This window comes from Bidens hawaiensis, unplaced genomic scaffold, assembly GCF_021521415.1.
Source record: "Bidens hawaiensis isolate Kalapana, Puna unplaced genomic scaffold, B.hawaiensis_p1.1 tig00004101_1, whole genome shotgun sequence".
NCBI lineage: Eukaryota > Viridiplantae > Streptophyta > Magnoliopsida > Asterales > Asteraceae > Bidens > Bidens hawaiensis.
In genome coordinates, this window is record NW_027491241.1 from 290,351 (window position 1) to 316,922 (window position 26,572).

General features: G+C 37.2%; 1 protein-coding gene across 1 annotated transcript; it reads right to left on the reverse strand.

Moving 5' to 3' along the window:
• Positions 1-24,106: 24,106 nt before the first annotated feature.
• LOC143625283 (UPF0481 protein At3g47200-like) lies at positions 24,107-25,417 on the reverse strand. Its single transcript, XM_077095664.1, has one exon. The coding sequence runs from the start codon at positions 25,415-25,417 to the stop codon at positions 24,107-24,109; it is 1,311 nt and encodes a 436-aa protein (XP_076951779.1).
• Between the last annotated feature and the right edge of the window lie 1,155 nt (positions 25,418-26,572).

A 26,572-nucleotide genomic window follows, 5' to 3' on the forward strand; every position in this document is an offset into this window, starting at 1 on the left:
TACTAAATACCATCATATCGTTTGATCACGAAGAGCCGCAACTGCTCATCATAAATCCAGCATATTATCCCTTTCTTCGCTTCAGCGTATCCCTTAATATTGTAACTCTTTTTGAACATTGAAGGGACTGCCGGTTTCTTCGTTTTCACGAACCATTGAGCGTATCCTTCCTTCCACCTCGGCTGCTCTTCCCATTCAGTATCTTCAACTGCCGTCTGATCACCCTTATCCATCGTCTCAATCTCTGGAATCTCATGTTCAACGTTTTCTTCAACTATCTCGCCTTCCTCAACGTCATTATCAATCTCAATCTGCTCACCGATCTTCTCAATCACATCACTCGGCAGCACATCTTCATCAAACAACATATCCTCGCTAAACATATCATCGTCTAACTCTCTCAACGCATCAATCACGTCATCATCCATATCCTCATCAACTAACACCACATCATCACCACCAGCACCACCAGCCGCGTCGGTAGACTCCCCCTCAGTTATGGAAGTACCAAGAGCTTGAGAAGTTCTTGGCAACTCACCACCTGCATCTTTCGATGCATTGGGATCATCGTCTTTGTCGTTTCTCTTCTTCGTCCTGAGCTCGTCACCTTTACAGCTCATCTCCCCCTGAGATGCCAAGAACTCCTTCAAGGCATCTATAATCTTCTCGTGCTCTGATACCAATTGTAGGTTCCCTGGACGGATCACACGAGATATCCCGATATGCACAGGTGCGGAATCCCTGTGTAAATCGTTACAGACGTAGAACACAAGCACACGAACACACGAATACGATACGAACAATCACACGTTATATTAATAACTCAACACGTGATATAATCACAGTTACAGACTCTCGACCTCACGTCACTTGACTCACGAACAACTTGAACTACAACTATGAACCTAGCCGTAACCTATATAAATACACGACAACTTCGCCTCGGGCGAAGTTGTCCATAACTTCGCTCAGTTAACAAGTTCGCCTAAGCGAACTTGTCAACAACTTCGCTTGGTTAACAAGTTCGCCTAGGCGAACTTGTCAACAACTTCGCTTTAAACAAACAAATACATAATCAATATTACAGACTCGATTACAGACACTAGACATATGAACTACTGACATTTATGCACCAACAAGCTTCTCCTTGTTCCCTTATTTCATTTGTTTGTTCCGATATAGTAGGAACAACACCGGTATAAGGTGGAAAATTACATGGATATCCTTGAACATAAGGATCTTGTGAATCATAGCCATAGGGCGTATGAAATGATGGATCTTGACAGCCAGAATCTTCAGGACATTCATATCTCATGTTATTTCAAACATAAGGACATTTGCTTTCCTCACTTTTATCCTCTAAGGTTTCCTTTTCCGGATCTTCTTCTGATTCCTCCTAGAAATTAGTTTCCACATAATCTTTATTTAAATCTACTTTTATGGTCACCTTCTCTAGAGGTTGCGTCACCCTCATTGTTCAACATTTATACATTACACATCATCTAGTCCCTTCTTTGTTCAACATTTATACACTACGTTTCTTCTTCATGAAGAAACGTATATAATGAGTTTCTTCTTTTATAAGAAACATTTATAAACTTTTTATATAAAATAAAGAATAATATTCCGTCTATAACCTCGTCTTATGAAATCTATATTTCACTTATTATATGATCAAGGTATGGGCTATATCCCCGACTAGTGTCTAAGCCATATATAATAAAATAATCGGACAGAACCCCTACCTTGTATGACTTGTTTATAAGAAATACCTAAGCTTGACGCGGGCAGCACTTCTACTTGTCAGTAGGTAATCGAGAATATAAACGAACAACACTTCCTTTCTGTGCACGTACTTTGAGAGATGAACGTCGGAACGTCGGGGTCATGGCACATATTTCGAGAACATATGAGTGTATAAAGTTGTGACGAGTGAATGGTTTCATCCCATGGCTGCCTATATATAGGCTTGCAATGGTTCCTTCGAGTAGCGCGGAGGACAACCTTTTTGTTTGTTTGCATAGCGCGAACAGCTAATAAACCGCCTCAGGTTTCGTTTGTCTTTCGCGTAGCGTAAAGAATCCTTTCGCGTTGCGCGAAATACACTAATAAATCTGGTGAGTTGACAACTAGATATGCCACGTGTCACTACGTGGTGACATGTGTCCTATGACGTGTTGCCACGTGTCGGTTAACGACATATTTTTTATTTTTAGTCCATGGACTTTAGTAGCTCGTCACGTCTTGATTTAACTTCCAATGTTCAAAAATATTAACGCAGCGATGCGAGCGTGCGAAGTATAAAGTGCGTCATCAAAGCGCCACATTGCGCCCATCGCCTGAGCCCCTGCGCGTTGGGTGTTTCGCACCCTCCGCTATGACCACTGAGAGTGGTTAGGCACATAAAAATATAACTATGGAAATTCCCTTTCTTGTAAAGAGCTACCATTTTCTTCTTTCTTTCCATGTGGGATGAAGTTTCATTATCTCCTTAACATAAGATGCTTTCATTTCTTTATCTTATTTTTCCCATTACTTGGCTGGAAATACTTTGGTCTTTCATCTTTATAAATTTGACAAATTCGGATTGAAATTTTTTTAAGACGTTACATAAAGTATGTGTTTACGCATTTTGTTTTAGTCCTCTTATTAAAAGTGATTAGGAGTCCATTTAAATCTTTTGTTTTAAGTGTCTTAATAATAGATTCTATCACTGTATCTCTAAAAAAAAGTAGACGTGTATATTTTTCAGTAACTACTCATCAATTATTACACTATAAAGGGTTTAACGTTTTAGTTTGTGAATGGCAAAAAGGGTAAAGATGGGTAAAGGAAATGGCCTGGCATAAAGGTTTGACGGTTTGACCCAATGTAAAGAGTAAAGACAGCTGCAACAATTTGAACACTGCAGGTAAGTAAGTATGCACTTATTATTTATGAATGACTTTCTCTTTATCACATTTGTGGCGCCACTAGAGTTTTTTTTTTGATAAATGTTGCAAGCCAATCAATTTCAAGGTAAAAAAAATTAAAACAAAACAAAGTGAAAAAGCAAAGTTATATGCCTCAGAGCATAAAAATAACATGGCTTCTCATCACAGGTACACTTCCATTGGCGTCTACATCAGCAAATATTGAGCTGCCAAAGTCTTTTGCAGTTAGAGCAGGCTATGCAGTTTATTCTGATTGGACAATAGTTGCACACTCTTGCTTATCTCAAAACTTATTGACATTTTTGTGAAAGCCAAGTTCATCAAATAATCTGTTGACATATTTTCTTTATACTAATAATCATTTGGTATGCGAGTTTTTATGTGTAGATAGATAGGATGAATTGGTGAGTTTTTGTGTTGATAGATAGGATTAATTTTCTTAACCCCCCGCCCCCCCAACACGAGGGTCCAATGCTAGTTTACTAATATGCCCTGGGACAAACGGACTATACCAGTCAAAATAACGTTGGGTACATGACGGTGTTCTAACTGTGTGGGAACACATGGTACAGATTCTCAAAGTGCAAAGTTGTCATCGCAGGTGCTCATTGTGAAAAGGGGTGTTGACCACAGGATATAATGCCTCTTAACTCTGAAGCTTTTATAACTAACTTTAATAAAATCCTCATGTTCATGAAAACACTTTTAAAAATAACATTAAACTCCCATATAAATCTAAAATAAGTTTTAATAATAACGATTATGTCAATTAAAGTTGTTTTGTTAAGAGATTACACGCATCAATAAATTTATGTTTTATAGCCATACTTTAACTGACATAATTTGAGGTCAATGTATTTACAATATATTTAAGTTACCTTATAGGCTTATACTAGATCTACATATTTATTATAGGCTTATACTAGATCTACATATTTATTAGTTAGCTCTTGTCAATTTTATATTTGGATGATCACTTATTACATAAACTCATAAATGAATTATGCATATAAATAAATTAAAGATTAGCTAGGTTAAATCTATGCTCATTTATAAGTGGATTTCGCCTATGAGGAGGCCAATTAAAGGAAAGAAAAGTCTTGGATCCTCAATCTCTTGCTCTTGTAGCACTTTGTAACACTTGAAATTCTTGAAAAATACCTTCTTGATGTTGAGACACCTTCTTAGCTACACACAGTGGTGGCTTAGCAGATTGAAGAGATCGAGTTAAGGTGGGTTGTGGTGTCCGGTTGTGGAAGGAACTGGTGATGCCAAGATGTTGGAGATATTGAGGTGTGACCGGGTGTATAACCGATCGAGATTCAATGAAATGAAGGTGGGAATCGGTTTTGATGATGCATGGTATGGTATATTGGCTTAAGCTTAGTTAACTTCCATAACTAATAAGTAGGTCGGGTACCAGTGCAAAATACATGTTAAAATAAATAAGGTTATTTAAATAATAACACAATGTGAAACATAAAAAATATGTTGAGCGGGTATATATATAATATATATATATATATATAAAAGACTAAAAACACGTTACACAATATGAAAATATTGGAATAATTATTAAAAACAATATATTTATGTTAGTATTAAACTTTTTAAATCAGGAAATAATTATTAAAAAATATGAAAATGATAGATTAAAAAGAAAAAAAATAAATATAATAAAATTATTAATAAGAAAGATAAAAGTATTTATTATGGGAGAGAGAATCAAAACTTTTGTAAGGATCACTCTAGTGTAATCACATGCATCATGTAAAACCTTTATCTTAAATATATTATATGAAACCTTTAAAGTTTTCTGGTTGTTTCCTATGTTCTTTAAAGCAACCGGATTGCTGTATTTGTATATGGAGGCTTCTAATGTATTTGATCCGAATTCACAGGTATGGGTCTCACCAAACTCAGATAGCCTTTAAACGGGTTATAACATCTAATTAAATTAAAAATTAATCTAACCAAATATTTGATATGAAAATCCTATAAAATATGGATATACTAAATATTAATAACCGATTTTTTTTAAAAAATATATTATTTATAATTAAGAAACAATTTTCTAGTAAAAAAAATAAGCAGGTCACAGGTCTCACCAAACCCAGATAATTTTTAAATCTGGTTATAACATCTCATTTATTTTATTTGTGAAACCCTTTCATAATCAAATCCTAGGTATATTATTAACTTTCTTACATTAAATAAAATTAAAATCAAAAATAATATATATAAATATTATAAATGAATAATGTAAAACAATATCGTAATACATGGTATAAAAGCTAGTTTATTATATGGCATAGAAACTAATTCGTCACATTTCACATTAATGTGTTTTTTTATGGATTGTTTTTCAAACTTAACACAAATAAGTTCCAATGTATTTGTAATTATGTGGCTTTTGACACACATATTTCCGATATTAAAGCTAGATTTTAGGACATTTTTATAATTTTAACTAAGAAAACTTCAGGCGCCCTTAATATGATATATTTATTATTAACTTATAGGTATAATTATTCACATTCAGATGTTTCATAAAAATGGCATATCTAAAATAAATTGAAAGTTGATACAACTAAGAATAAAAACATTATGGGTTGATTTCACCCACCAACCTCAGTAAATGCCATCAGTGAGTGAGTTAGAAAGAAAGAAAGAAAGCAATTTACAGATCTGCTACTTCTTTCTCTTCTTCATTATCCTGAGTTACAGACACGGTATAATTTTCCATTGACTCTCTTCTTCTTCTTCTTCGTTATTCTTAGTTACACACACAGTATAATTTCCATGGACTTTGGAGAATCCCACCAAACCACAATCAACATCTAGAGCAGACGACCCCGGGACCAGCCGTAGTGGTTATAAGGGTAAAGGGGTAATGGATTCGCGGCTAGACAACAGTGATGAGTTCATCACCTCGCCACCAGCAGCAACAATGAGCTCATCACCCAAGAAGCTTCTACTTCTGCGTCCACTTCTGCTTCTGCTTCTGCTTCTGCTTCGAGCCTCAAACCCAAGTCAAGATTATCAATGGATTCGCCTGACCAGATCGACACGAATATCGAAGCTGAACATGACCATGATCATGACGATATGCCTGAGGAATATTATAATCAGCTCAGGTACTCTAGATGGACCATACTGCTTCACTTATTCACTTTGGTCTTTATAATTGCCGCATTAGCCTTAACACTCACCCTTCCTGTTCTAAAACACAGGCGCCTCTTTTGGTTAAGACTATGGGAATGGTTGGTTATGGTTCTTGTCTTGGTATTCGGACGACTACTATCCGGCTGGGGGGTCAACATTATCATGGTCCTATTTATCCAGCCTAATTATATATTAAGAAAGCGGGTCCTGTATTTTGCATACGGGTTAAAAGGCAGGTTCCAAAACTGCCTCTGGTTGACACTTGTCTTGACGGCTTGGAAGTTTACTTTCGACAAAAAAGTGGAGCGAACAGGAAAGGGGCATGTTTTTTTGCGTTATATTACTAGGATTTTAGTTTGTCTTCTGGTTGGGGCGGTTGTTTGCCTGATAAAAACTCTGGTCGCGAAAGTGCTTATCTCTTCGTATCATGTCAGAATTTTCTTCAACCGGGTTCAAGGATACCTTTTCAACCACTATGTAATCCACGCCTTATCGGGTCCACCTGAACAAGATAGATTGATCAGGCATGAGATTGAGACCCTTGGTTTGAAGGCCAATATCTTTTATAAAACTGGGGTTACAGTCGATCGCCTGCATCGGTGGACTCAAAAGAACATATCGGCTTGGATTAAAAAGGCTGATGGATGCTGTTCAGACGGGTCCGTTGGAGGGCGCGTTAAATATTAGAAATGAAGCCCAGGCGAAAGATGCGGCAAAGAAAATAGCAAACAACGTTTGTAAATATGGCTCCAAGTAAATTCTAAATCTTTATTATTTTATTTGATGATGTCTTGATTGATTTTGTGTTTCAAATATTTTTGACTGCTTAGTTCATTTTTCTGATGAAACTTGTATTTTTGACAGTCGCGTTTACCTAGACGATTTGAAACGATTCCTGAGCGATGATGAAGCCTCGAAGGTTATATGCCTCTTTGATGGAGAAACTGAAACGAAGTGAATCAATAAAGGAGTTTTCGAAAACTGGGTGGTAAGTTCATATCATTTTCATCCATAGCATTTTAACCCACTGCTACTAATATGCATGTTAACAATTTCATATGAATTTAAAGCATATGAGTTTGGAAGTCAAACCTCAGTACCAAAACTGGAATGGAATATGAAAGAAAACATCAATTTATCCATTTTGTTTGAACTGCAAGAGTACAAAGATTGTCATAATCAGATCTTTATATTTTTAATACACTGATAGAACCCTTAAACTTAAACAATAAATTAAAGGATAGTTGACCCGATTCAAGATGGGTTAGTCTCCGGCTAGCCGATTCGAAATGACAATTCTCCAAACACAAGGTTAATAGACCTTAATATTTTTATTTCATAAACATGAATATCCATTAACTAAAACACGAACATATAAATAGACCTAATTCAATTAATAATAATGCGGTTACTTAGACTCTTCAGCATCCTCACTCTTTTATCTCCCCAAAGTCGAGACTTTTCAACACCCTTAGATCCGGACCTAATACCCACCCATAGAGAAGTTGGGTTCGCATCATAGACACACTAAAGTTAGAGATAAAATGTAAAGTAGTCAATCCATCCATTTTGTTTGAACTGCAAGTGTACAAAGATGATTATTATAATCAGATCTTTATGTTTTAGAACGAATTAATGGTTCTCAATAGAAACATTAAAGTAAGAGATGAAAAGTAAATCTACTTTAAAGGTAGACCTGGATTCAACATGCATGCTTTAGACAGGAATGATAGATGCCTTTCACTACAAGAAAATGAAGCATTTGCGACCAGCCTTTCCGGTCGGAAAACGGTTGCAGTCTCCGTTGCGACCGTTTTGCAACCGAAAGTGTAGTCGGAAAGACGCTGGTCGCTGTTGCCTATTATGACTGTTTTGCGACCACCATTACGTTTGCGATGGTCTGCAGTCGCAAATCTTCCGACCGGTGCTGTGGTGGTAAATCAGTCGCAAATCTTCCAACCGGTGCTGTGGTGGCAAGTCTTCCGACCTGTGTACTGTGGTGGCAAATCTTCCGACCAGTGTTACGGTCGCAAATCTTCCAACTGGTGTTACGGTCGCAAATCTTCCTACGGGTGTTGCGGTCGCAAATCTTCCGACGTCCACTATTATTTGCGACGAACCTGCACCTGTTGTGTTGAGACGGATTTGCGATTATATTTTTGTCGCAATGCAGTGGAAATATTAAATATTTTTTGCACAAAAATTATTAAAATCAAATCATAAAATTATAAATGTAAACACAATTAAAACTATAAAGTTCTATCAAAGATGTTCAATACAAAATGTTATCAAGTTCTACAAAACATATATAAAAAAATTTTATTCTAGCTATGCACGCTTTCTAGTAAATAAAATTCTACATACGTTTTCCGGATGTCTTCACTTTTGTTGGCTGCAAAAACAACAAACAATATCAAAATTATATCCACAAGAACACAAAAGTAAGATCCGATCAGAAAGTAAAAAAGGGTGCTACTTGTATAGAACAGGCTCTGACCTGGATTCAAGAGAAAAAGCACAGCTTTTGTGATAACCTGACTTACAAAATATTAAGAATATAATCTGTTAGATAACGCTCATGTAAGAAAATAATCAAAAAAATAATGAAGCGCCAATAAGTTGAAATAGAAAAGCACCTGAGAACACCTCCTTGAATCCATCATATACCGTATAATACTGCGTGAAGAGAAGCGAATACTGACCGGTCATCTGGAAGATTAACATTTTCGTTGAGTTAATTAGAGTGTGCATGAAACCAAAATAATTGAATGATAACTGGAATTACCAACCTAACCAACTGAAATAACTTAATCCAATAAAAAACGACTATATGGTTTTATATTTAAAAAAAAACTGACTTTGGTTCGGTTTCGGTTTTGCTATCAACCATAAACCTTAAAATATTGAACCATGCCGATTGGAACCGAAATGAAAAATTGAAAAAGCCAGTTATCAATAATTTATAAAAAAATATTAAATACCCAAGAATTTTACATACAAATGTGTAATAACCAGTTAACCAGGCCGATTAGACTCAAAAGTTTCAAGCCACCAATTTCATTATTTTAGGACCTGGAACTTTTTCGGCCCAAAATGGTAAAAACAATAAAACTGAAACGAACCAAAAAAACCAAAACGAATGGCTTTAACCTAGAACCGAATTTTCGATTTGATCCCAAAACCGACCCAACTGATCCCTAGAGTCAATAATGAGTTACAGAATAGCTGTTTTACAATTTTAACCCTACAAAAGAAGAAACATATTACCTTGTATAGCCTCAATAGTAAGTAACAGAATAACGTCCGATATGCTCCATTTTTTCGTGACCGATAAGAACTTACCTACATCAAGAACTTTTATAAAGCCTCACAACTTAAATTCTACAATTTTCTTCTTTTAAATATTTATTTATAAATACATTACCCTGCTATTAAAAGATTCATACCCGCAGATACAAGATGAATATCCAAGAACAATGGATACATTTAAACTCTACAAAGTTATAAACAATATTCTGAAAACTTGAGCCTATTCACCTCTAAATACAGAACCAATCATTCACATATAATAAAACTAGCAAAATAGGATCCTGATTTCCATAAATGTTCTAGCAATATATGTAACTCATAGCACATAACTTCCAAGTTTCAAATACCAAAAATTTGCAGAAAGGAAACGAGATTAATATATTATAGATATCAAATTTTTGTAACCGAGCAAAGCTCAAGCCAAGCTCGGCTCGATCTTAGGCTCGTTTAATCTCAAGATCGAGCTCGAGCCTAGCCGAGCTCCCTCGTTTAATTTCGAGCCAGAAATCGAACCAACCCAGGCTTGACTTGTGAACAACCAAATCTACATACATGAGAAAGGCAAACGAACACAAATCTATACCAGTTTACAATAGAGCTAGTTTCAGTATCTAATTACATATTGTTCTAAACTTAAACTAAAGCTAAAATTGTCATTATTAGGTCAAAATTGAATAAGAAAGAACGAAGACACTCCAAATTCACAACAAATTACAATAGACATTGAAATATAAACTCACATTGTTGCAATAAACAGAAAATTATACCTGCTTCTGCTTCAACTTCGTAATCAAACAAAAAACCTAGGGTTTGTTCGTTTTTTTTGGCGTTTCAGAGCTGTAATCAAAGCTGATTTGGTGGAGTACAATGAGGGGCGAATTCAAAAGAGACGTTGATACGCATACACGATGAAGAAATCGATCACCGGAATTCAACCGGAGTAAAGTTTTATGAGAACCTCCGATTCATTGAACTCTGATTTGTATTCAATGGAAGACGATAATAGTGCGTAGATATTAAGTTCGTGCCCTAGATCCAATAAAAATTATGAAGTGAATAACTGAGAACAAATGGGGTTGCTAATAATGACACGTAGTGCACCATTCCTGGATCAGGATTAATGACCTATTGCTACCGACCGGTTGCAGAAACGGTTGCAACAATTCCGACCGCTTAGCAAACGATTGCAAAAACTCCGACCGCTTAGCACATGATTGCAAAAACTCCGACCGTTTAGCCAACGGTTGCAAAAACTCCGACCGCTTAGCCACTAAAAATAAATGGTTGCCAAAACTTCGACCGCTTAGCTACCGTATCACTTGATTGGCATTTTTGGTAGCAAATTTGCTAAATCGATCGCTAAATTTGCTACCGTTTTTTTTCGGTAGCAAATTTTGGTCGCAATTGCTCATTTTTCTAGTAGTGTTTGTAGTACTACTAAGAAGTAGGACACAAAGAGTCAATATACTGCAACTAATATTGAAGTTTTAATCCAACTTAAAATTTTAAACCTGCAATTAATACATGTTGAAACTAAATGCAATAAGTTCAAGATCTAACTATCATCTAATTGCATGTCAAACCTAAATGTGACAAGTTTAAGACTTCATCTTGCACATGCATCTATTTGTTTATTAAAATATATTTGTTTGTTTAAGCATAATACGACTGTTGACCTTTTAAGTTGCCTCTTTTAAATTTAAACAACTTAGTACATCCTGCCGCTAGATAACCTGATAGATATGCGAAGTAAAGATAGATAAAATTATAAATACGGGACAGCAAAAAACCTTAATTATGATTGGCCTTGCGGAGGTATCTTCCTCCTTAACCGCACGCTATTGTAACGCTCCCGAAGACGGACCTTGTGTTTGTAATTTATTCAACAACTCATCAAGCAGGCATTCTTTAGTACCTGTTGTAAAACAGTTATCATTATTAGCTTCCAGGATAAGTGATTGGAATAATAATGGCCATAGCCTAATCATACTGTCATTACCAGAACCGTGAGGAGAATCCTTATGAGATCAAAAGTGTGATAATCTTGAACTTAGGGATTAAACATAACCTAAATCGACCGATTCATAAAAGAACGAGTCCAAGTTAAAAAATTATTTCTTTTAAGTAAATATGTTTTTTTTTTCTTTCTTTAAGGTTCATGTCTTCAGAGACCGGAAAGCCCTTGTACTATCTCTCAAGGATGTGAATACGGCCATAAACAAACTCCACCAGATACATAGTGGTCGGGATTTTGATACTTGTTATTTCCCTACTGATCCTTCAAATAATCCCTCCACATTATGTTAAAGTACTATATGCCGAGCTGGTATTGACTGCATTTGTGTTCAGTAATATGTGCAAAACCGCTTTCGAGGCCATCATGTTCTTATTTCTGGTGCATCCGTATGACGTGGGTTATAGATGTGAGATCGATGGTGTTCAGGTATATATATATATATATATATATATATATATGATCAGAATCATGTGAGAACTTTTTGGGAATTGAGAACTATGACAACCATTTTGGACCACAAAAAAACCCAAAAATAAAAAAAAAACATAAAACAAAAAAAAACAAAAAAATAAAAAAAGTAAAAAAACCAAAGTTCTTATTTATCATCCTGGTTTCAAAAAAAACGTAAAAAAAAAATTCTCGGTTTAGCTCAATTATACGTATACATATATGTATAATATGTACATATATGTATACACATGTTTTTTTCCTATACACATATGTATAATTTAAGGTAATTGATAATGTACATATGTGTACATTACATAACTAGAGATTAAATGAAAGTATACATATGTGTATAGGTATAATACGAATTAAAAAGAAAAAAAATCGGTTTTTTTTATTATACATATATGTATAATATGTACACACATGTTTTTTCCTATACACATATGTATAATTTAAGGTAAATAATAATGTACATATGTGTATATTACGTAACTAGAGATTAAATGAAAGTATGCATATGTGTATAGGTATAATACGAATTAAAAAGAAAAAAAAAATTCGGTTTTTTTTAATGAAACCGGAATGAAATATAAGAATTTTGTTTTTTTTACTTTTTTAAAATTTTCGGTTTTGTTTGTTTTATAATTTTTTTAATATTTTTAGAGGGTTTTTTAATGGTCCAAAATGGTTCTCAAAGTTCTCAATTTGCCAATGGTTCTCTTAGGATCCTTACCCTACATATATATATATATATATATATATATATATATATATATATATATATATATATATATATATATATATATGTATATGGGAGGGATCTTTTGAGAACCATGTTGAGTTGTAAGAACTTAAGAACTTCATTCTATGCCACACATTTAATTAGGTGGATTGGAATACGTGGTTGAGATTAAATCTGGCAAAAAAGTCAAAGTAGGAGAGAGAATAAAGATGTAAGTGGTTACACTACTTTTACGTCCGTTACACATGTGTAAAATGTTGGCTCGGTGTGTAAAAATTTATGTAATTTTTTTACGTGTATGTAACTTACATATATTACGTATGTGTAAAAAAAATTCGAAAAAAAAAATCGTTACACTGAGTTATTTCGAGTTCTTAAAATTCAAAGGGGTTCTCATTTGAAATCTCACTTATATATATATGTGTGTGTGTATTAATTATCAACATTGTGTAACTTGTTTACTTATGAACATGTTGATTTTAATGGCAGTTGATTGTTGAGAAGATGAACATACTGACAACAGATTTCTTGAAACTCGGCAACCAAAAAGCTACATACCATAACAGTTTTGAAGAATCGTGGATCAACTCACTGGTAGACGATCAACTTTCCTCGGGTATGAGTATGTTATTTCACCGATGGTTCTCCGGAGTATGAATTCTTCCACCTACAAAACGAGCAGCACCGTGAACTTACCCCTCAGAAAGGGACAGAGGGGTCCTCTTTGGGGTAACCCTCCGGTGTGAGAATAAGAGATTGTAGGAGAAGATAATAATAATCTGAGAGTGAGTAAGGAATTGGAATGTATTTTCTTGCTTACCTCCCCTTGTGGAGGTGGTGTGGTATTTATAGTGCTAGGGTTTCCAATGATTGGGCTCAGATCCCATTAGGGCCTTTTTGGCCTCCTCCTATCGCTTTGCGCCACGTGTCCTTAGGACACCTGGTGCTTTTTCATTGATTATTCTCTGACCCAGGTATTTTACCTGACCCATGTGCAATCACGTGGTAGCACATGGGTTTTGCTGAGTTGTCCACCTTTCATTGGCAGCTGTCAACATCAGCATATTCTTATTCCTTAACGGATACCTTCTGGAAGGTTGTCTGACGAGCACAATCAAGGTTGTCCTTATCCTTATTTGGATAAGGACGAGGTTGATTATGTGCACGTGTGATATGCGCCTATCCTGAGGATGCGCGAGGTCTTCTCTTTATTCTCACGCGCAGATGTTTCATGCGCAGATGTGATATGCGCAAGCATATGTAATACGCGCCACGCGCAGATGCGCCACGCGCAGATGTGATATGCGTGAGCATGCGATATGCGCCACGCGCAGATGCGCCACGCGCAGTTGTGATATGCGTGAGCATATATGGTGCGCGAGCATGTGATACGCGTGAGCATATGTGATGCGTGAGCATATGTGATATGCGTGAGCATATGTGATGCGTGAGCATATGTGATATGCGTGAGCATATGTGATGCGTGAGCATATGTGATATGCTTGAGCATATGTGATGCGTGAGCATATGTGATATGCTTGAGCATATGTGATATGCGCCATGCGCATAGGTTTTGGCTTTGTGCCTTCATGATATCTTGATTTCAAGCCTCTTGTCTATATCTTGTGGGTTGACCCGCCCCGCTCGATGTTAAGGCGGGTACATACCTCTTCAAGCCCCCCCAGTCTAATGTGTGTCTTGTCTCGCGCGAGCGAGGTAAGATAGATATTAGACTTAATAGTTTGCTCTTTTAATAGGGTTTGTCTTTTCTTTTTATTTCTCATCGTTGCGCGAAATTTTATCCTTTTGGTTGAAACGAATCGTCCATGTACGTGGTTGGTTGGTGCTGACATGCGTCAGAGATGGAGACGTGTCAGACTTTTCGTGTGCTCGAGGTGCTACAGTTGCCTTTCATGTCCCCTCATACAGTGTCAGGAACACGTGTCGCGCTCGTGTTGGCCTGCACCTGCGAGTGGGGGCGCGTGAACTCTTATCAGTACCTGTTTCGTTCCCTTTCATGTCCCCTCACACAGTGTCAGGGATACGTGTCGCGCTCGCGTTGGCCTTCACCTGCGAGTGGGGGCGCGTGAACTCTGATCAGTACATGTTTCTCTCTCTCCTGGGCCTATAAAAGCAAGCCCTTTGAGTTATTATTCTTCATCTTCATTGTTATTTCAGAGCTTTTCCTTTCCTTCCATTTTTATTCCGATTAAGGGCCTGTCTTCCAGATTTCCGTTCTTGAAGTAACCTCTGTCTGACTCTCAGTTGCATGTCTGATAGCCCAGACACCACAATCTCCCCCAGCAAACGCCGTGTAAAGTCATTAGTGATGTCTACTTTGAAGAAGACAGGCAAGGGGAAATGGGCTGCCGAGGCCTCATCGGAGGAGGTGGGGAAGGTCAAGGCAGTGAAGCGGTGGGATGAGATCCCCTGCAAACTGAGACAGTCCGATTTTGACAGTCTCATCGCCTCTCAGGGTTTTCTCCCTGAGTACGGCTGTATGCTTCCGGCAGCCGGGCAGACGGCGGCGGATCCGCCCACCGGCTATATCTCCCTGTACTGCCACTTTTTCACCCACTGCAACCTTCGTCTCCCGATGACAAGGTTTGTGGGTGCGCTGCTTCGATTTTATGGGATTCACATATCCCAAGTCCATCCGTTTGGACTTGTGCGCATGACTCATTTTGAGTTCATGTGCAAATCTCAGCGCGAGGAGCCCACCCCTCGGCGCTTTCAATATTTTTATAAACCAAAAATCCAAGATTCTTGGTTCTCATTCGTTCCTCGCAGTCAGAAGGTCAAGTGCTGCACTGTTTCCTTCAAGAGACTTCATGACTTGTCTGAGAGATTTTTCTATATTAAGGCTGGTGTGATTCCCATCCGCATGACTATGCGCGCGATCTCTTCTGCGCCCGCGGATGTGGATGTTCTTAAGAACCCAACTGGCGCTTGGGTTAACAAGTTGACTGCTGAACCATCCCCGCCAAGAACATTTGCGAGGAGGCGCTGGTGGGGGTTGGTATGAGCAGAAGGTGGGCCGACAGCGCGACTGAGCCTGTCATTCAAGTTGATGGCTTATGTGAGTTATTAGCTCATCGCATTATCTCTGCGCGAATATAATTCGTTTTGCTAATATCATTTGTCTTGTTTTATGCAGTAAGCAAGGAGTACGTCCACGCCGCCTATGATGAGCATATGGAGGGTGGCTCTGTCGTGCTGGGCGCTGGGGAAGTTGGCTTCCCCGATCGCTTCGATGACATGTTCATCCCTGTTGATTTGGGATTCTGCTTTGACAGCGACGCGCCTGGTAGGCCTTTGTACTTATGCTTATGCCTTTAGAATACCAAATTTGGTTAACATTTCTGTTGCACGTATTGTAGATGCGCTCGAGAACTACGAGCTGGAGCTCGCGGAAGAGGAGGTGGAGGAGGAAGCTGAGGTGCCACAACTCAAGCGTAAAGCTAAGGGGAAAACTGGCGCAGGGGCCAGTAAAAAACAGAAGAAAAATGATGCCCCTGTTGCTCAGGATCCTCCAACTCAAGCGAAGGGACTTGAGAAAACCCAGGAGTTTACCTCCAAGTTTTCCTTGTCTTCTTTGCCTCAAGGTGCCGCCACCTCCTCCCTTCGCGCGGCGGAAAAGGGAAGCGGCGCTGCGCCTGCTGTTTCCTCTTCAACAGGTATACTTTGCTTATATTTTATGGTTTTATGAGCGCGATTCGGGTAGAATTATTAATAAATCTTTTCTCACTCAAATGTTTGTAGAGCCGGCGACCTTGGTGGATCAACCTCAGGCGCAACAAGGTACCGAGGCTGCGCCGAAGGTTGCTTCGAAGTCCTTCGTTTTACCCTCTAAAAGGGTGAAAATGGACTTCATGGCGATGTTTAACTCGCGAACGGCGGTGCGCCAAGGTATACATTGTGCTTTTATTTTCTGACTTTTTTCTTTTAGATCAAGTCATGAATCATTTCTCTTTGTTGGTTCTTTCATAGGAATTATAGCTGGCACGCAAACTGCTGGCGGCACTGCTGGCACCGGCGCCAGCGCTGTTGGTTCTGCCCCTGCTCCTGCAAGCACTGAATCTCCCTTCATTGGGATTACTAAGGAGCAGGAGGCTGTTTTACGCGCTGATCTAGCGGCGTCGAGACCTCCCTCACCTCCTCCTACGCGCAGCCCTCCTCGCGAGACTGGTTTTGATTTTTCCAGGTCGCAGGAGAAAAGGCCTGTTACCGAGGAGGATGAGGAGGTTAAATTTGAAGACTCCGATGGCGGCCGCGCAAGCCCTGTAGCGCCACGGGATTTCGCGGCGCAGCCTTCTCATGGGGCTGGCGCTGACTTTTCTGCTTGCTCCCCGCAGGTATAAGTTCGTTTTGCTCCGCTGCGCGGACTTCCATATTAGTGTTTAGATGACTAGAACATTGCTTTGTGTTTGCAGGAAGCCGATCACATTTACCGCCCGAGATGGAATATTACTGAGGATAGCTCATTTCAGTCCATGGGTGTGTGTGAAGACTTCTGGGCTCATTCTGTGCCTCCAGCTGAAAGGAGGTTTCAGGAGGAGCGCGCCCGCGTGGATTTGCTCAACGACCATCTTTTCGCTGGTCAGCTTTCTTTGCTGCCTCCCAAGAGCTTCGCTATGATTATGTAAAGGTGCGTGATGCTCTTGCGGAGGCCAAGCAAGAGGCTAAGGTATCTGCTTGGAATCTTTCTGACGCTCGAGAGAGAGCTGAGAAACTCCAAGCAGAACTCAGCGAGAATCGAGCAAGTGCCAACGCAGCCTTCGTGAAGCGCGGGCATGAGCTGCAGGCTGCGTGGGAGAAGCTGCAAGCAGCAGAGGCGGACGCAGCCCAGTACGCGCGACGAGTGCGCGACTTGGAGCTGGATGCGGAGGCGCGTGACCAAGCTCTTGTGCAGTCTATCACTGACAAATCTTCATTAGAGAGTGAGGTTGCGCGCCTGAAGAAGGAGCTTGAGGCCGCGCGGGCAGAGAAGGATGAAGCCCTGGCGACGGCAGCGTCTAGCCAAGTAGCGCTCGATGCTGCGCGAGCGGAAAGGGAAGAGGCCTTGGCGGCAGCAGCGTCCGACAGAGAGGAGCTGAAACAGACCAAGGAAACTGTTGAGTTGTTAAACTCTCAGATTCCTGCTCTTGAGACGTCTGTTTCTTCCCTCGCGCAGGATCGCCAATGGCTAGTCTCACAGGGTATGACTCGTTGCGCTTATGCGATGAAATACTCAGACGAGTTTCAGACCCTTGTGATGGATTGCAACACTGCCTCGCGCTTGGTGGGTCGAGCTGAGGGGTTTAAGGATGGCTGTGAATATAGCATGCTGAAGAAGAACCCATCCGACTACCCTTATCAGCTCGACGTTGTCTGCGCGGACATGGCCGAGGTGGGGGAGAAGTATTTGAATACTCCCATTCCCATCCTTGAGCAGGTATTTTAACCTTAATGAGTTTACCTTGACTTATTTTCCTAGTCTTTTTGTACTCATACTTTTCCTTATGATTTGCAGATAGCCGCGCTTGCTGACCAGCCCGATCTCGGCGCGCTAAAGAAATTACTTGACGAGTGTGAAGGGGCTGGTGGCGGCGATGATGGCGCGGGGAATGCTGCCTCTGCTAGCGGCTCTGGCGTGGCCAAAGGACCCGCTCCTGACACTATTGTGATAGAAGACGACTCCATTCAGGATGAACAACTTGACTATGGTCAGTTTGGAGATGACGAGGAGCGGGCTGCGCCAGATGCTGAGGGAGGTGATGAGGGCGATGAAGACACATAAGGACTCCTCCAGAAAAGATTGCGCAAATGGAGGAACATATAACAAGGTACACGCAAATATTTTTCTTTTTAATAACCGCCACAAAATTAATTAATTTCTTTTTTTAAAGACAAATCTCTTTTACACTTAAGACATGAACCCAGAACGAACTTCGGGAGTTTAACAGAGTTTGTCTCTTTTAAATGCTGTAAGACATAAAATTATGGACGACAATAAATGAGTATTTTGGTATGATACCTACCTCCCACACTTGTTTCAATTATTGTCAATGCTTTGTTATTATTTCAGCTACATTGCAAACGATAGTGATCATTGGCACCCCAACCCGGAGATTGTGCTGCGGGAAGTTGAAGAGTTAAATCGCCGAAAGGTCTCAATACGTCCTACACACTGCATGAACTTCCAAGACTTGAACAAAAGGTGGAGGCGTAGAAGTGTTTTGGTTAAAGCAATTATCCAAGTTTGTAAGGACCTCAGTATAGAAGAATACTGCGAGCCCAAGGTTGATACTAACACCACTTAGACACGCAGCAAGTTTACATAGATTAGGTGTTCAAGAATTAGTTCCGCTCGAAACGAGTCTTTTTAAAAGAGTTATAATTTGGTTCGGGTCAAAACAGGTTTGATGAGTTCATGTCAAAACTTTGTAGGTTAGGTTCTAAGACTGAGTGATAGGATGAAGAAAATTAGAATTGCAGGCACTTTGTTAGTTTTATGTATCAAGGCTCAGTAATGAATTTATTTATTGCTCAAAAGTCAAAACCATTTTGTGGTTTAATCAGAATTAGTCTTTGTTCATTAATTTTTTTTTTCTTTTTTGTTCTGGATAGTTAGACAGCAACTTACATGTTTTGGGTTTAATGATGTTGGATTATTATGGTTGACTGAGAAATGCATGGTTTTGACTGTCTGATTGACTGACTTCGTATATGGTCTATAATTTGGAAGTTGGTGTGATTCAGCAGTGGTGATATTAGTGTCAAGTGGGCTTTTTCTCTCATTTGGTTTCCTTCGGACCTGGTGGTTTCGATTAGGATAGAAAACAATAACGCGCTAAAAGGAAAATAAGTCAGGTGGGGGATTTTGGGGCCGTGTAAGTCGGGTGTTGTTCAATCGAGTTTCGGGTTTGTTTTCTTTCAGGTTTGTTTTTGCTGAGCGTATTGACTTTCATTCATGTTTGAGGTATGCCTTAAACTGTATGAAAATGCTTTGAAGAAGAGTGTTTATCATAGGATTGAATGAATATTGATTCCAAGTCAAATCAAATCTTTAGTTTTGATTGTTGCTAGCTATTTATAGATGTCACATAATTATGACAATATAATCAATATTTTGAAAAGCTGAGATTGCAGCATTAAGCATTTGCTGTGCTCAAAAGATGTTAGTCCGTACGTTCACAGGGTCCTTCCACGGATTAATTTTAAGATTGGAACAACTCCAGTTATTTGCAATGATAATCTTTCGACTGTTTGATTGCAAACTACAAAAGTAAGTTTTGTTTTTGTTCTTCTAGTTGTGCATCTCTAAATATTGTTCATTGTTCATTGATAAATGATAAGGTTTGTTTAATGATATTAAATGATTCTCAAGAACCTGGTTAATCAAAGCCTGCTTCTGTGATAAGGCCCAGATACCTTGGTTGATCACACGTAAAGCATCTAAATATGACAACTTCGAATAACATTATTACTAGATAATATCATAATATCATTACTTGTGTTTCTATAATAAACCATACATCATAGTACTGGAAACCATTCGGTTTCGGTTTTTGGGTTTTACCGTTTGGGATTAAAAAAGTTGGCCCAAAATATTGAACTTAGACGTAAACGTTCTTATTAATAATTAATGGAATTTTATACATTTGGACGAAAATATTTAACTTACACTATTTATTAAACTTTTATAAATTACATAAAACTAAAAATAAAAAAAATGAAAATCCATTAATTCGGTTGGATTGTTTCAATTTTAATTACATACAAAATTGAAACTTAGAAAGTTCGGTTTTCTCAAAAATATAAAACAAAATTCTCCGTTTCCATTTAGGTTCGGTTTCTTTGATTTCAAATTGGTCTTTTCGGTTTCATTCATACCTATAAAATGACCAAAATTACTGTTTGATCAATAATGTTTTATCGATTCTAGTTTGACCTTTATGGTTATTGATTAGCTTCAAGAATATCATTTAAAATTTTGAAAAGGAACAAACCGGTAAACGTTGGGCGAGAGCCGCTGAACAAAACCATAATGGTTACTATTTAGTTGAATGTTTTAAATGTAATCAACCTTCTCTTAAATTTAAATTTAGCCATCTTAGTTTGGATAATCACCTATAAAATGCATATAATTTTGCAAAGAGTTAGTGTAATATGGATAATGGTGGGATGAGTATCGCTAATATTATTGTGATACTTGATTTAATAAAAGTGTGTTTCATACATGTCATGCTATCTAATTGCTCATTATTGTCTGAATTTAGGATACATGTAAGAGCGTGAGTGAAAAAAAAAAAGAAAAAAAAAAACCCAAAACCAAACGGTAAAAAAAAAACGGAATTCAGTTGAATAAACCGAACAACACCGATTTAACAGAAAAACTGACACGAATAAATTCGGTCGACTTATGTTTGTTTAGATACATTTCTAATTCAGATCGGTTTGATTTTTGCTTTGACCAAAAAAAACTCAAATCAAATAAACCGATAAACACCCTTAGGCTAGGCTAAGGCGTATATACCCCTCAACACCATTCTCCTAATTCGTCACGTCTGCGCCACGTCAGTTTCACCCCATCATTCAACCTCACCCTTAAATCATGGGTATACACCCTTCTCCTCATTCTCCAGTTTTGATTCTTTTTATTTAATACAAAGAGAGCAAGAGAGTGAGCAACTGTGGTCACTAGCGTCACGTCACGCGTGACAAAAAAAAGGAGGGGGGCGGTGTTCCAAGGGTGTCATGAGCGTGACCCTTCCACGTAGGACGCCATGTGGAATGACTCCTTTGCCAACTCACCTCACACGTGAGGAAAAGGGATAGACCCCAGCGGCGTACCTATGTTTTGCGGTACGGGGTCGGCCAACCCCTGTGAAAGAAAAATAATTAGTGTTATATCTAAGGTAAAATCCTTACCGACCCCTGTAAAATTTAATACTGACCCCTGTGAGATAATGAAAAGGGAGGAAAAAAAGGATTATTAGAAAAAAAAAACTAAAAAAAAAGGTTCCGGCAAGAGCAATCGATCGGAGAAATACAAAGCTAGGAATATGATTTGAAAAAGAAAGAAGATAAAGTTTCTCTCTCGTACCATTATTATTTTTTACTAAACACTAACTTTTAAACCCGTGTATTACACGGGATTTGTTAAATAATAAAAATAAATAGGTACGTTATTTGAAAGAAATTAATAAAATTGAAGGTAAGAAGAAAATAAAATATATACTACAAATAATAAGAAATCTATAATCTCAAATTCACAAATTAGAATAAGATAACCCATTACAACAATATAAAACACTTGTCAAAATTGTTTTGACTCATTACCCATGGATAACTATAATGAATAAGATGAGAAATTAGAAAATTGGAAGGAAAATTATAACCCATTTTTCAAAATTGTTTTAACTCATGAACCATGACTATGTAGGATAAATAAGATGAGGAATTAGAGAATTATAAAGAAAAATATAGCTCATTTGTCAAAATTATTTTGACCCATGATTCATGAATAGATAGGATGAATGAGATGAAAAATTAGAAATAAAATATAACCCATTTTTCAAAATATTTTTGTCCATAACCCATGGATCATTAGAATGAATGATCCATGGATAACTATAATGAATAAGATGAGAAATTAGAACATTAGAAGGGAAATTATAACCCATTTTTCAAAATTGTTTTAACCCATGAATCATGACTATGCAGGATAAGTAAGATGAGGAATTATAGAATTATAAAGAAAAATATAACTCATTTGTCAAAATTATTTTGACCCATGATTCATGAATAGACAGGATGAATGAGATAAAAAATTAGAAATAAAATTATAACCTATTTTCCAAAATGTTTTTGTCCATAACCCATGGATCATTAGAATTCGAATGAATGAGAGGAGAGATTAGACCTGAATGTGAGATTGCAACCTTATCCTCATTATTTTCTTTTATTAGTAAAGTTAGATTAGATTTGCAGAAGTGCCGAACACATGTGGACTTCACCATCCTAATTTAAAAATGATGTTATAAAACATACAAAAGTAAATTATGCATATTTTCTTTACTGATCTTTGTTTAATTTAGAATATGTCTAAGATTTTACTTTCATTTGTTTTTATATTATATCTTTTAATTTATGATGTCTTTGCTTATTAAATAGTTATAATTTTTTCATTTGTTTCATTTTAATTATTTTTATAAACACATTACATTTCATCAATATATAAATGTATACTTTTATATATAAAAACATGGTTTGATTTAGTATCCTTTTATTATGCGACCCGACACGAAACTGAAAGATTTTACTATATAGCGATAGATAACCAATACTTAAAAATTTTTAACCCCATCCTTAGTAACTATTCCCATCTAAATTTTACATGCTAATTGAAGCATTAAAGATACTAATTGGAGTCTTTTACATCTTTGCTTTGAAGTTTGGGGGGTTCGGAAGTGATTCGGGGACGTTTAGAAGTAAACGGGCATATCTCGGGCTAAAAAATGAGTTACGGGACCCATAATATATGAATTTTGGGTTTTTTAATTAGACAAATTTGAATAAGAAGTTATCTTATTTCACGCTACGTGAACTGAGGGTGATAAAACCTTCACGCCGCGTGAAGGACATTAAAAACGGGAAAAAAGCCCTAGATGGTTTTATTATCGGTTTTTTTCCTCTTTACTAATACTTGTTTTATGAATTGCTAATTAATTGTTCAAGAAAACAAATTAAGTTTTCTTTAAATCCTATTTGACTGTTCCGTTGCTTGACTCTAAATCACAATCGTTGTTTCACCCTACCGTACTTATCTTTCGGCTACCACAGTCCACACACAGCACGTTCTGCAGCCCTACCGTTGTTCTTCTGGCCATTCGCTTTGTTTCCGACTACCTGCACCCTTGCGATTCTTGATTCATAATTGACTAACAGGATACTAACTAAGTAACTAACATATAACTAATCTTTAAACTATTGACCCCCTTCGTAAATAGCATGACCACTATGGTCACTTTTGCATGAAGTCTTCATCGCAAGACTATTGCACACAACAATTAGATGCTAGTTATGTTGATTAATCATGCATAAAAAGATCTTCGAGTTTAAAGTTGTGTTATTATATTTTAATTTTGTAATTCGGTGAAATGAAGATTTTTAACATAATCATAAAAGATCCTTGAGTTTAAAGTTTTGTTAATATTCCTTGATTCATGTGGCTTTTGCATATGTAAGTGTTTTCGATAGTTACACTTTATGCGTGTTTATAGCACAGGAATTTGTTAATTGAACGAACTAGTGATTGGAATTACAATACAATGAAATCAAAAGTTACAATTAGAATAAAAGTCCCGATACTAACAAACAAGGAGAACTAAATACTGAGAGAAGGTGATATAATCACGAGCATTGACCTACGTACCCCTCTGCTTAACATTGGAACTAATCATTCAGTACAACATATGTAAGAATGATATAATCTTTGTTATTTCTTCAGGTAGGATTAATGGTAAAGATGGTTTGAAGCATGGCAAGAACAAAAAGAACCATTCCAGCCAATAGGGCAATGATACTCCATGGACTATCGAAATAGGTACGCTTTAACTTCACAATCTTTTTGGGCCAGTATTCATTGAAATGTTTATCTAGGAGCTCCCACTCTTGAGTGTAATAGAAATCTCTCGGGGCAACTTCTTTGCATATTCTGTTTATCATATTTGCAGCCTCTTCATTTGAGCCTATATGATTGACCATGACTTCTGATGCCACCAACTTAGCAATGTCCTCATGAGTATCAATTAGCATGTCCATGGCCCTGGCATATGATGTGACGTAAGGATCAATAGCCTTTGATTGCTCGTATGCAATGAGGTTCCTTAAAACCAACTCCGTAAAAACATCAACACGCAATGCTGGCATTTTTAAAGGATTCTTAAACATATACCATGAAATGCTCGAAAACTTTGTAGACATTTTCACTTGTATGGCCATTGGCCATTTTGCATCTTTGTTAGGCTTAAAGCTTACTCCTGTCTTCTCAAGTTCTGTAACTGAGTGGATTGTTGAACGTGGAAAACTTGATAGAATGGTTTCTTTCGGTTGGTAACAGTTATACAAACAGTGAAGAATATGATCATGTAAACAATCATGTAAGCCACTACTTTCTGGTTTTATGCTTCCTTGGAAGAGGTCGATAAGTTTCAGAAATGGATGGATAAATGATGTTAGAGATTGACGTTCTATATCAAAACAAGGGAGGCATTGGTATATGTCTTTAAGAACAAAGAATGGAATTTGGTTCTCTAGCAACACCAGATCATAAGGTACGCGTTCGTTCTGCCACCTAACCTTGTCGGTGAAATCTTTTGACGACATCTGGGAAATGAATTCAAGTATGAAACAAGCATCCGTAACCATCATTGTTGCCAGTACCGAGTCATCATAAGACTCCATGTTAGCATACCATATCTTGATTATTTCTATTTTGGAAACCACCTTCTCCATGCATTTTGTAAACGCTTTTTCTGGTGAACCAAGACGGCTCAATAGATCATTCACAAGAGCATATTTCTGTTCTTCAAATCGTTGCAGACTTAAATCGTTTCTGTGCAGTGGTCCAATTGAGACCACCTGTGGCGTGAAAGAACATGGGCTGAGATTTCGGAGGTTATCTGGAGCCATGTATATACATTGAGTGTTATTGATGGCCGCCTTTGATGTTTCTCTGATTGAATTGATAAGAGTTTGGGCGGCGCTGGCAGCTTCAGGGCTTACTCCGAGCTCCACATCCTTGTTTTCGGCCATTTGTAGTGTTTATTTAACTGATTTCCTCCAATAATCTCTGAAACATGAACTTGTAAGGATAAGAGTATACACAACACACGTGTTAACTTTTTTACAAGTTTGATGATAGAATAGTTCAAAATAAATTATTGGAAATATGTAAAAGTGTGTATGGTGTCATTCTTACAATAATCAATCCCTCATTAAGTGGGTCATAAACAATAAAGCCGATAAATTATATGGAAACACTATCAAATAATATCAATAAAAAAACATTATGAATCAAATATGTTTCTCTAATACGTCCTCTCAGTTCGAGTGGGACATTGACGAACACTTAAATTGACACGTATATGATGAATATGTCAGCATACTGAGATGAAGCACGAGCATACAATACACGTATGTGTCCAAGACAAACTTTTTCTCTCACAAAGTGGATTTCAATCTACAAGTTTAAAAGTTGTCCGAGGCATTATTAATTTTTTTTTTCCATGTAATCAAGAAGATCTCGGGTGGCAACTTTCGGAAAAATATTTACATCTCCGTGTTCCATATTTATGTCTTCCATCTGTATTGTTTTTTGAATGACTCTGATAATCTATGAAAGAAGAATCTATCTAAGGGTATTCAACGAATCAAATATCAAATTTTCGAATTAATCAAATCGATTCGAATATTTTTACTTTTTTATGTGTATTCATTCGTATTCAAGTTAGATTCAACTTATTCGATTCACATTTGAACTCGATTTCGAATCGAATTCTAATTTAATCCAAATTCACCACCCAAAATAATAAATTATTTTACTTTTATTTTCAAAACAACTTCAGTTTCGAATATGAAAGCATAAAACACTACTAATAAATAAACTATTTTCATGTTTATTAAACTAAATATATAAATGGTTGTTTGGTACAGTTCGAATATGGAAAAATAAAACACTACAAATAAATAAAATATGGAAATAAATAGTTATCTATTGTTATCCCCTTTATGTATTATACGTGTATCTATACTACTATACAAATAGATTACTGATTTGTGGATCACATCGAAAAAAAAAAAATAAATAATAATAATAATAATAATAATAATAATAATAATAAAAAAGGGACAGAAATATAACTTTTGTTCTTAAAGTTTAAACATAGCCAAGGTCCTTTAAAAAGTTTG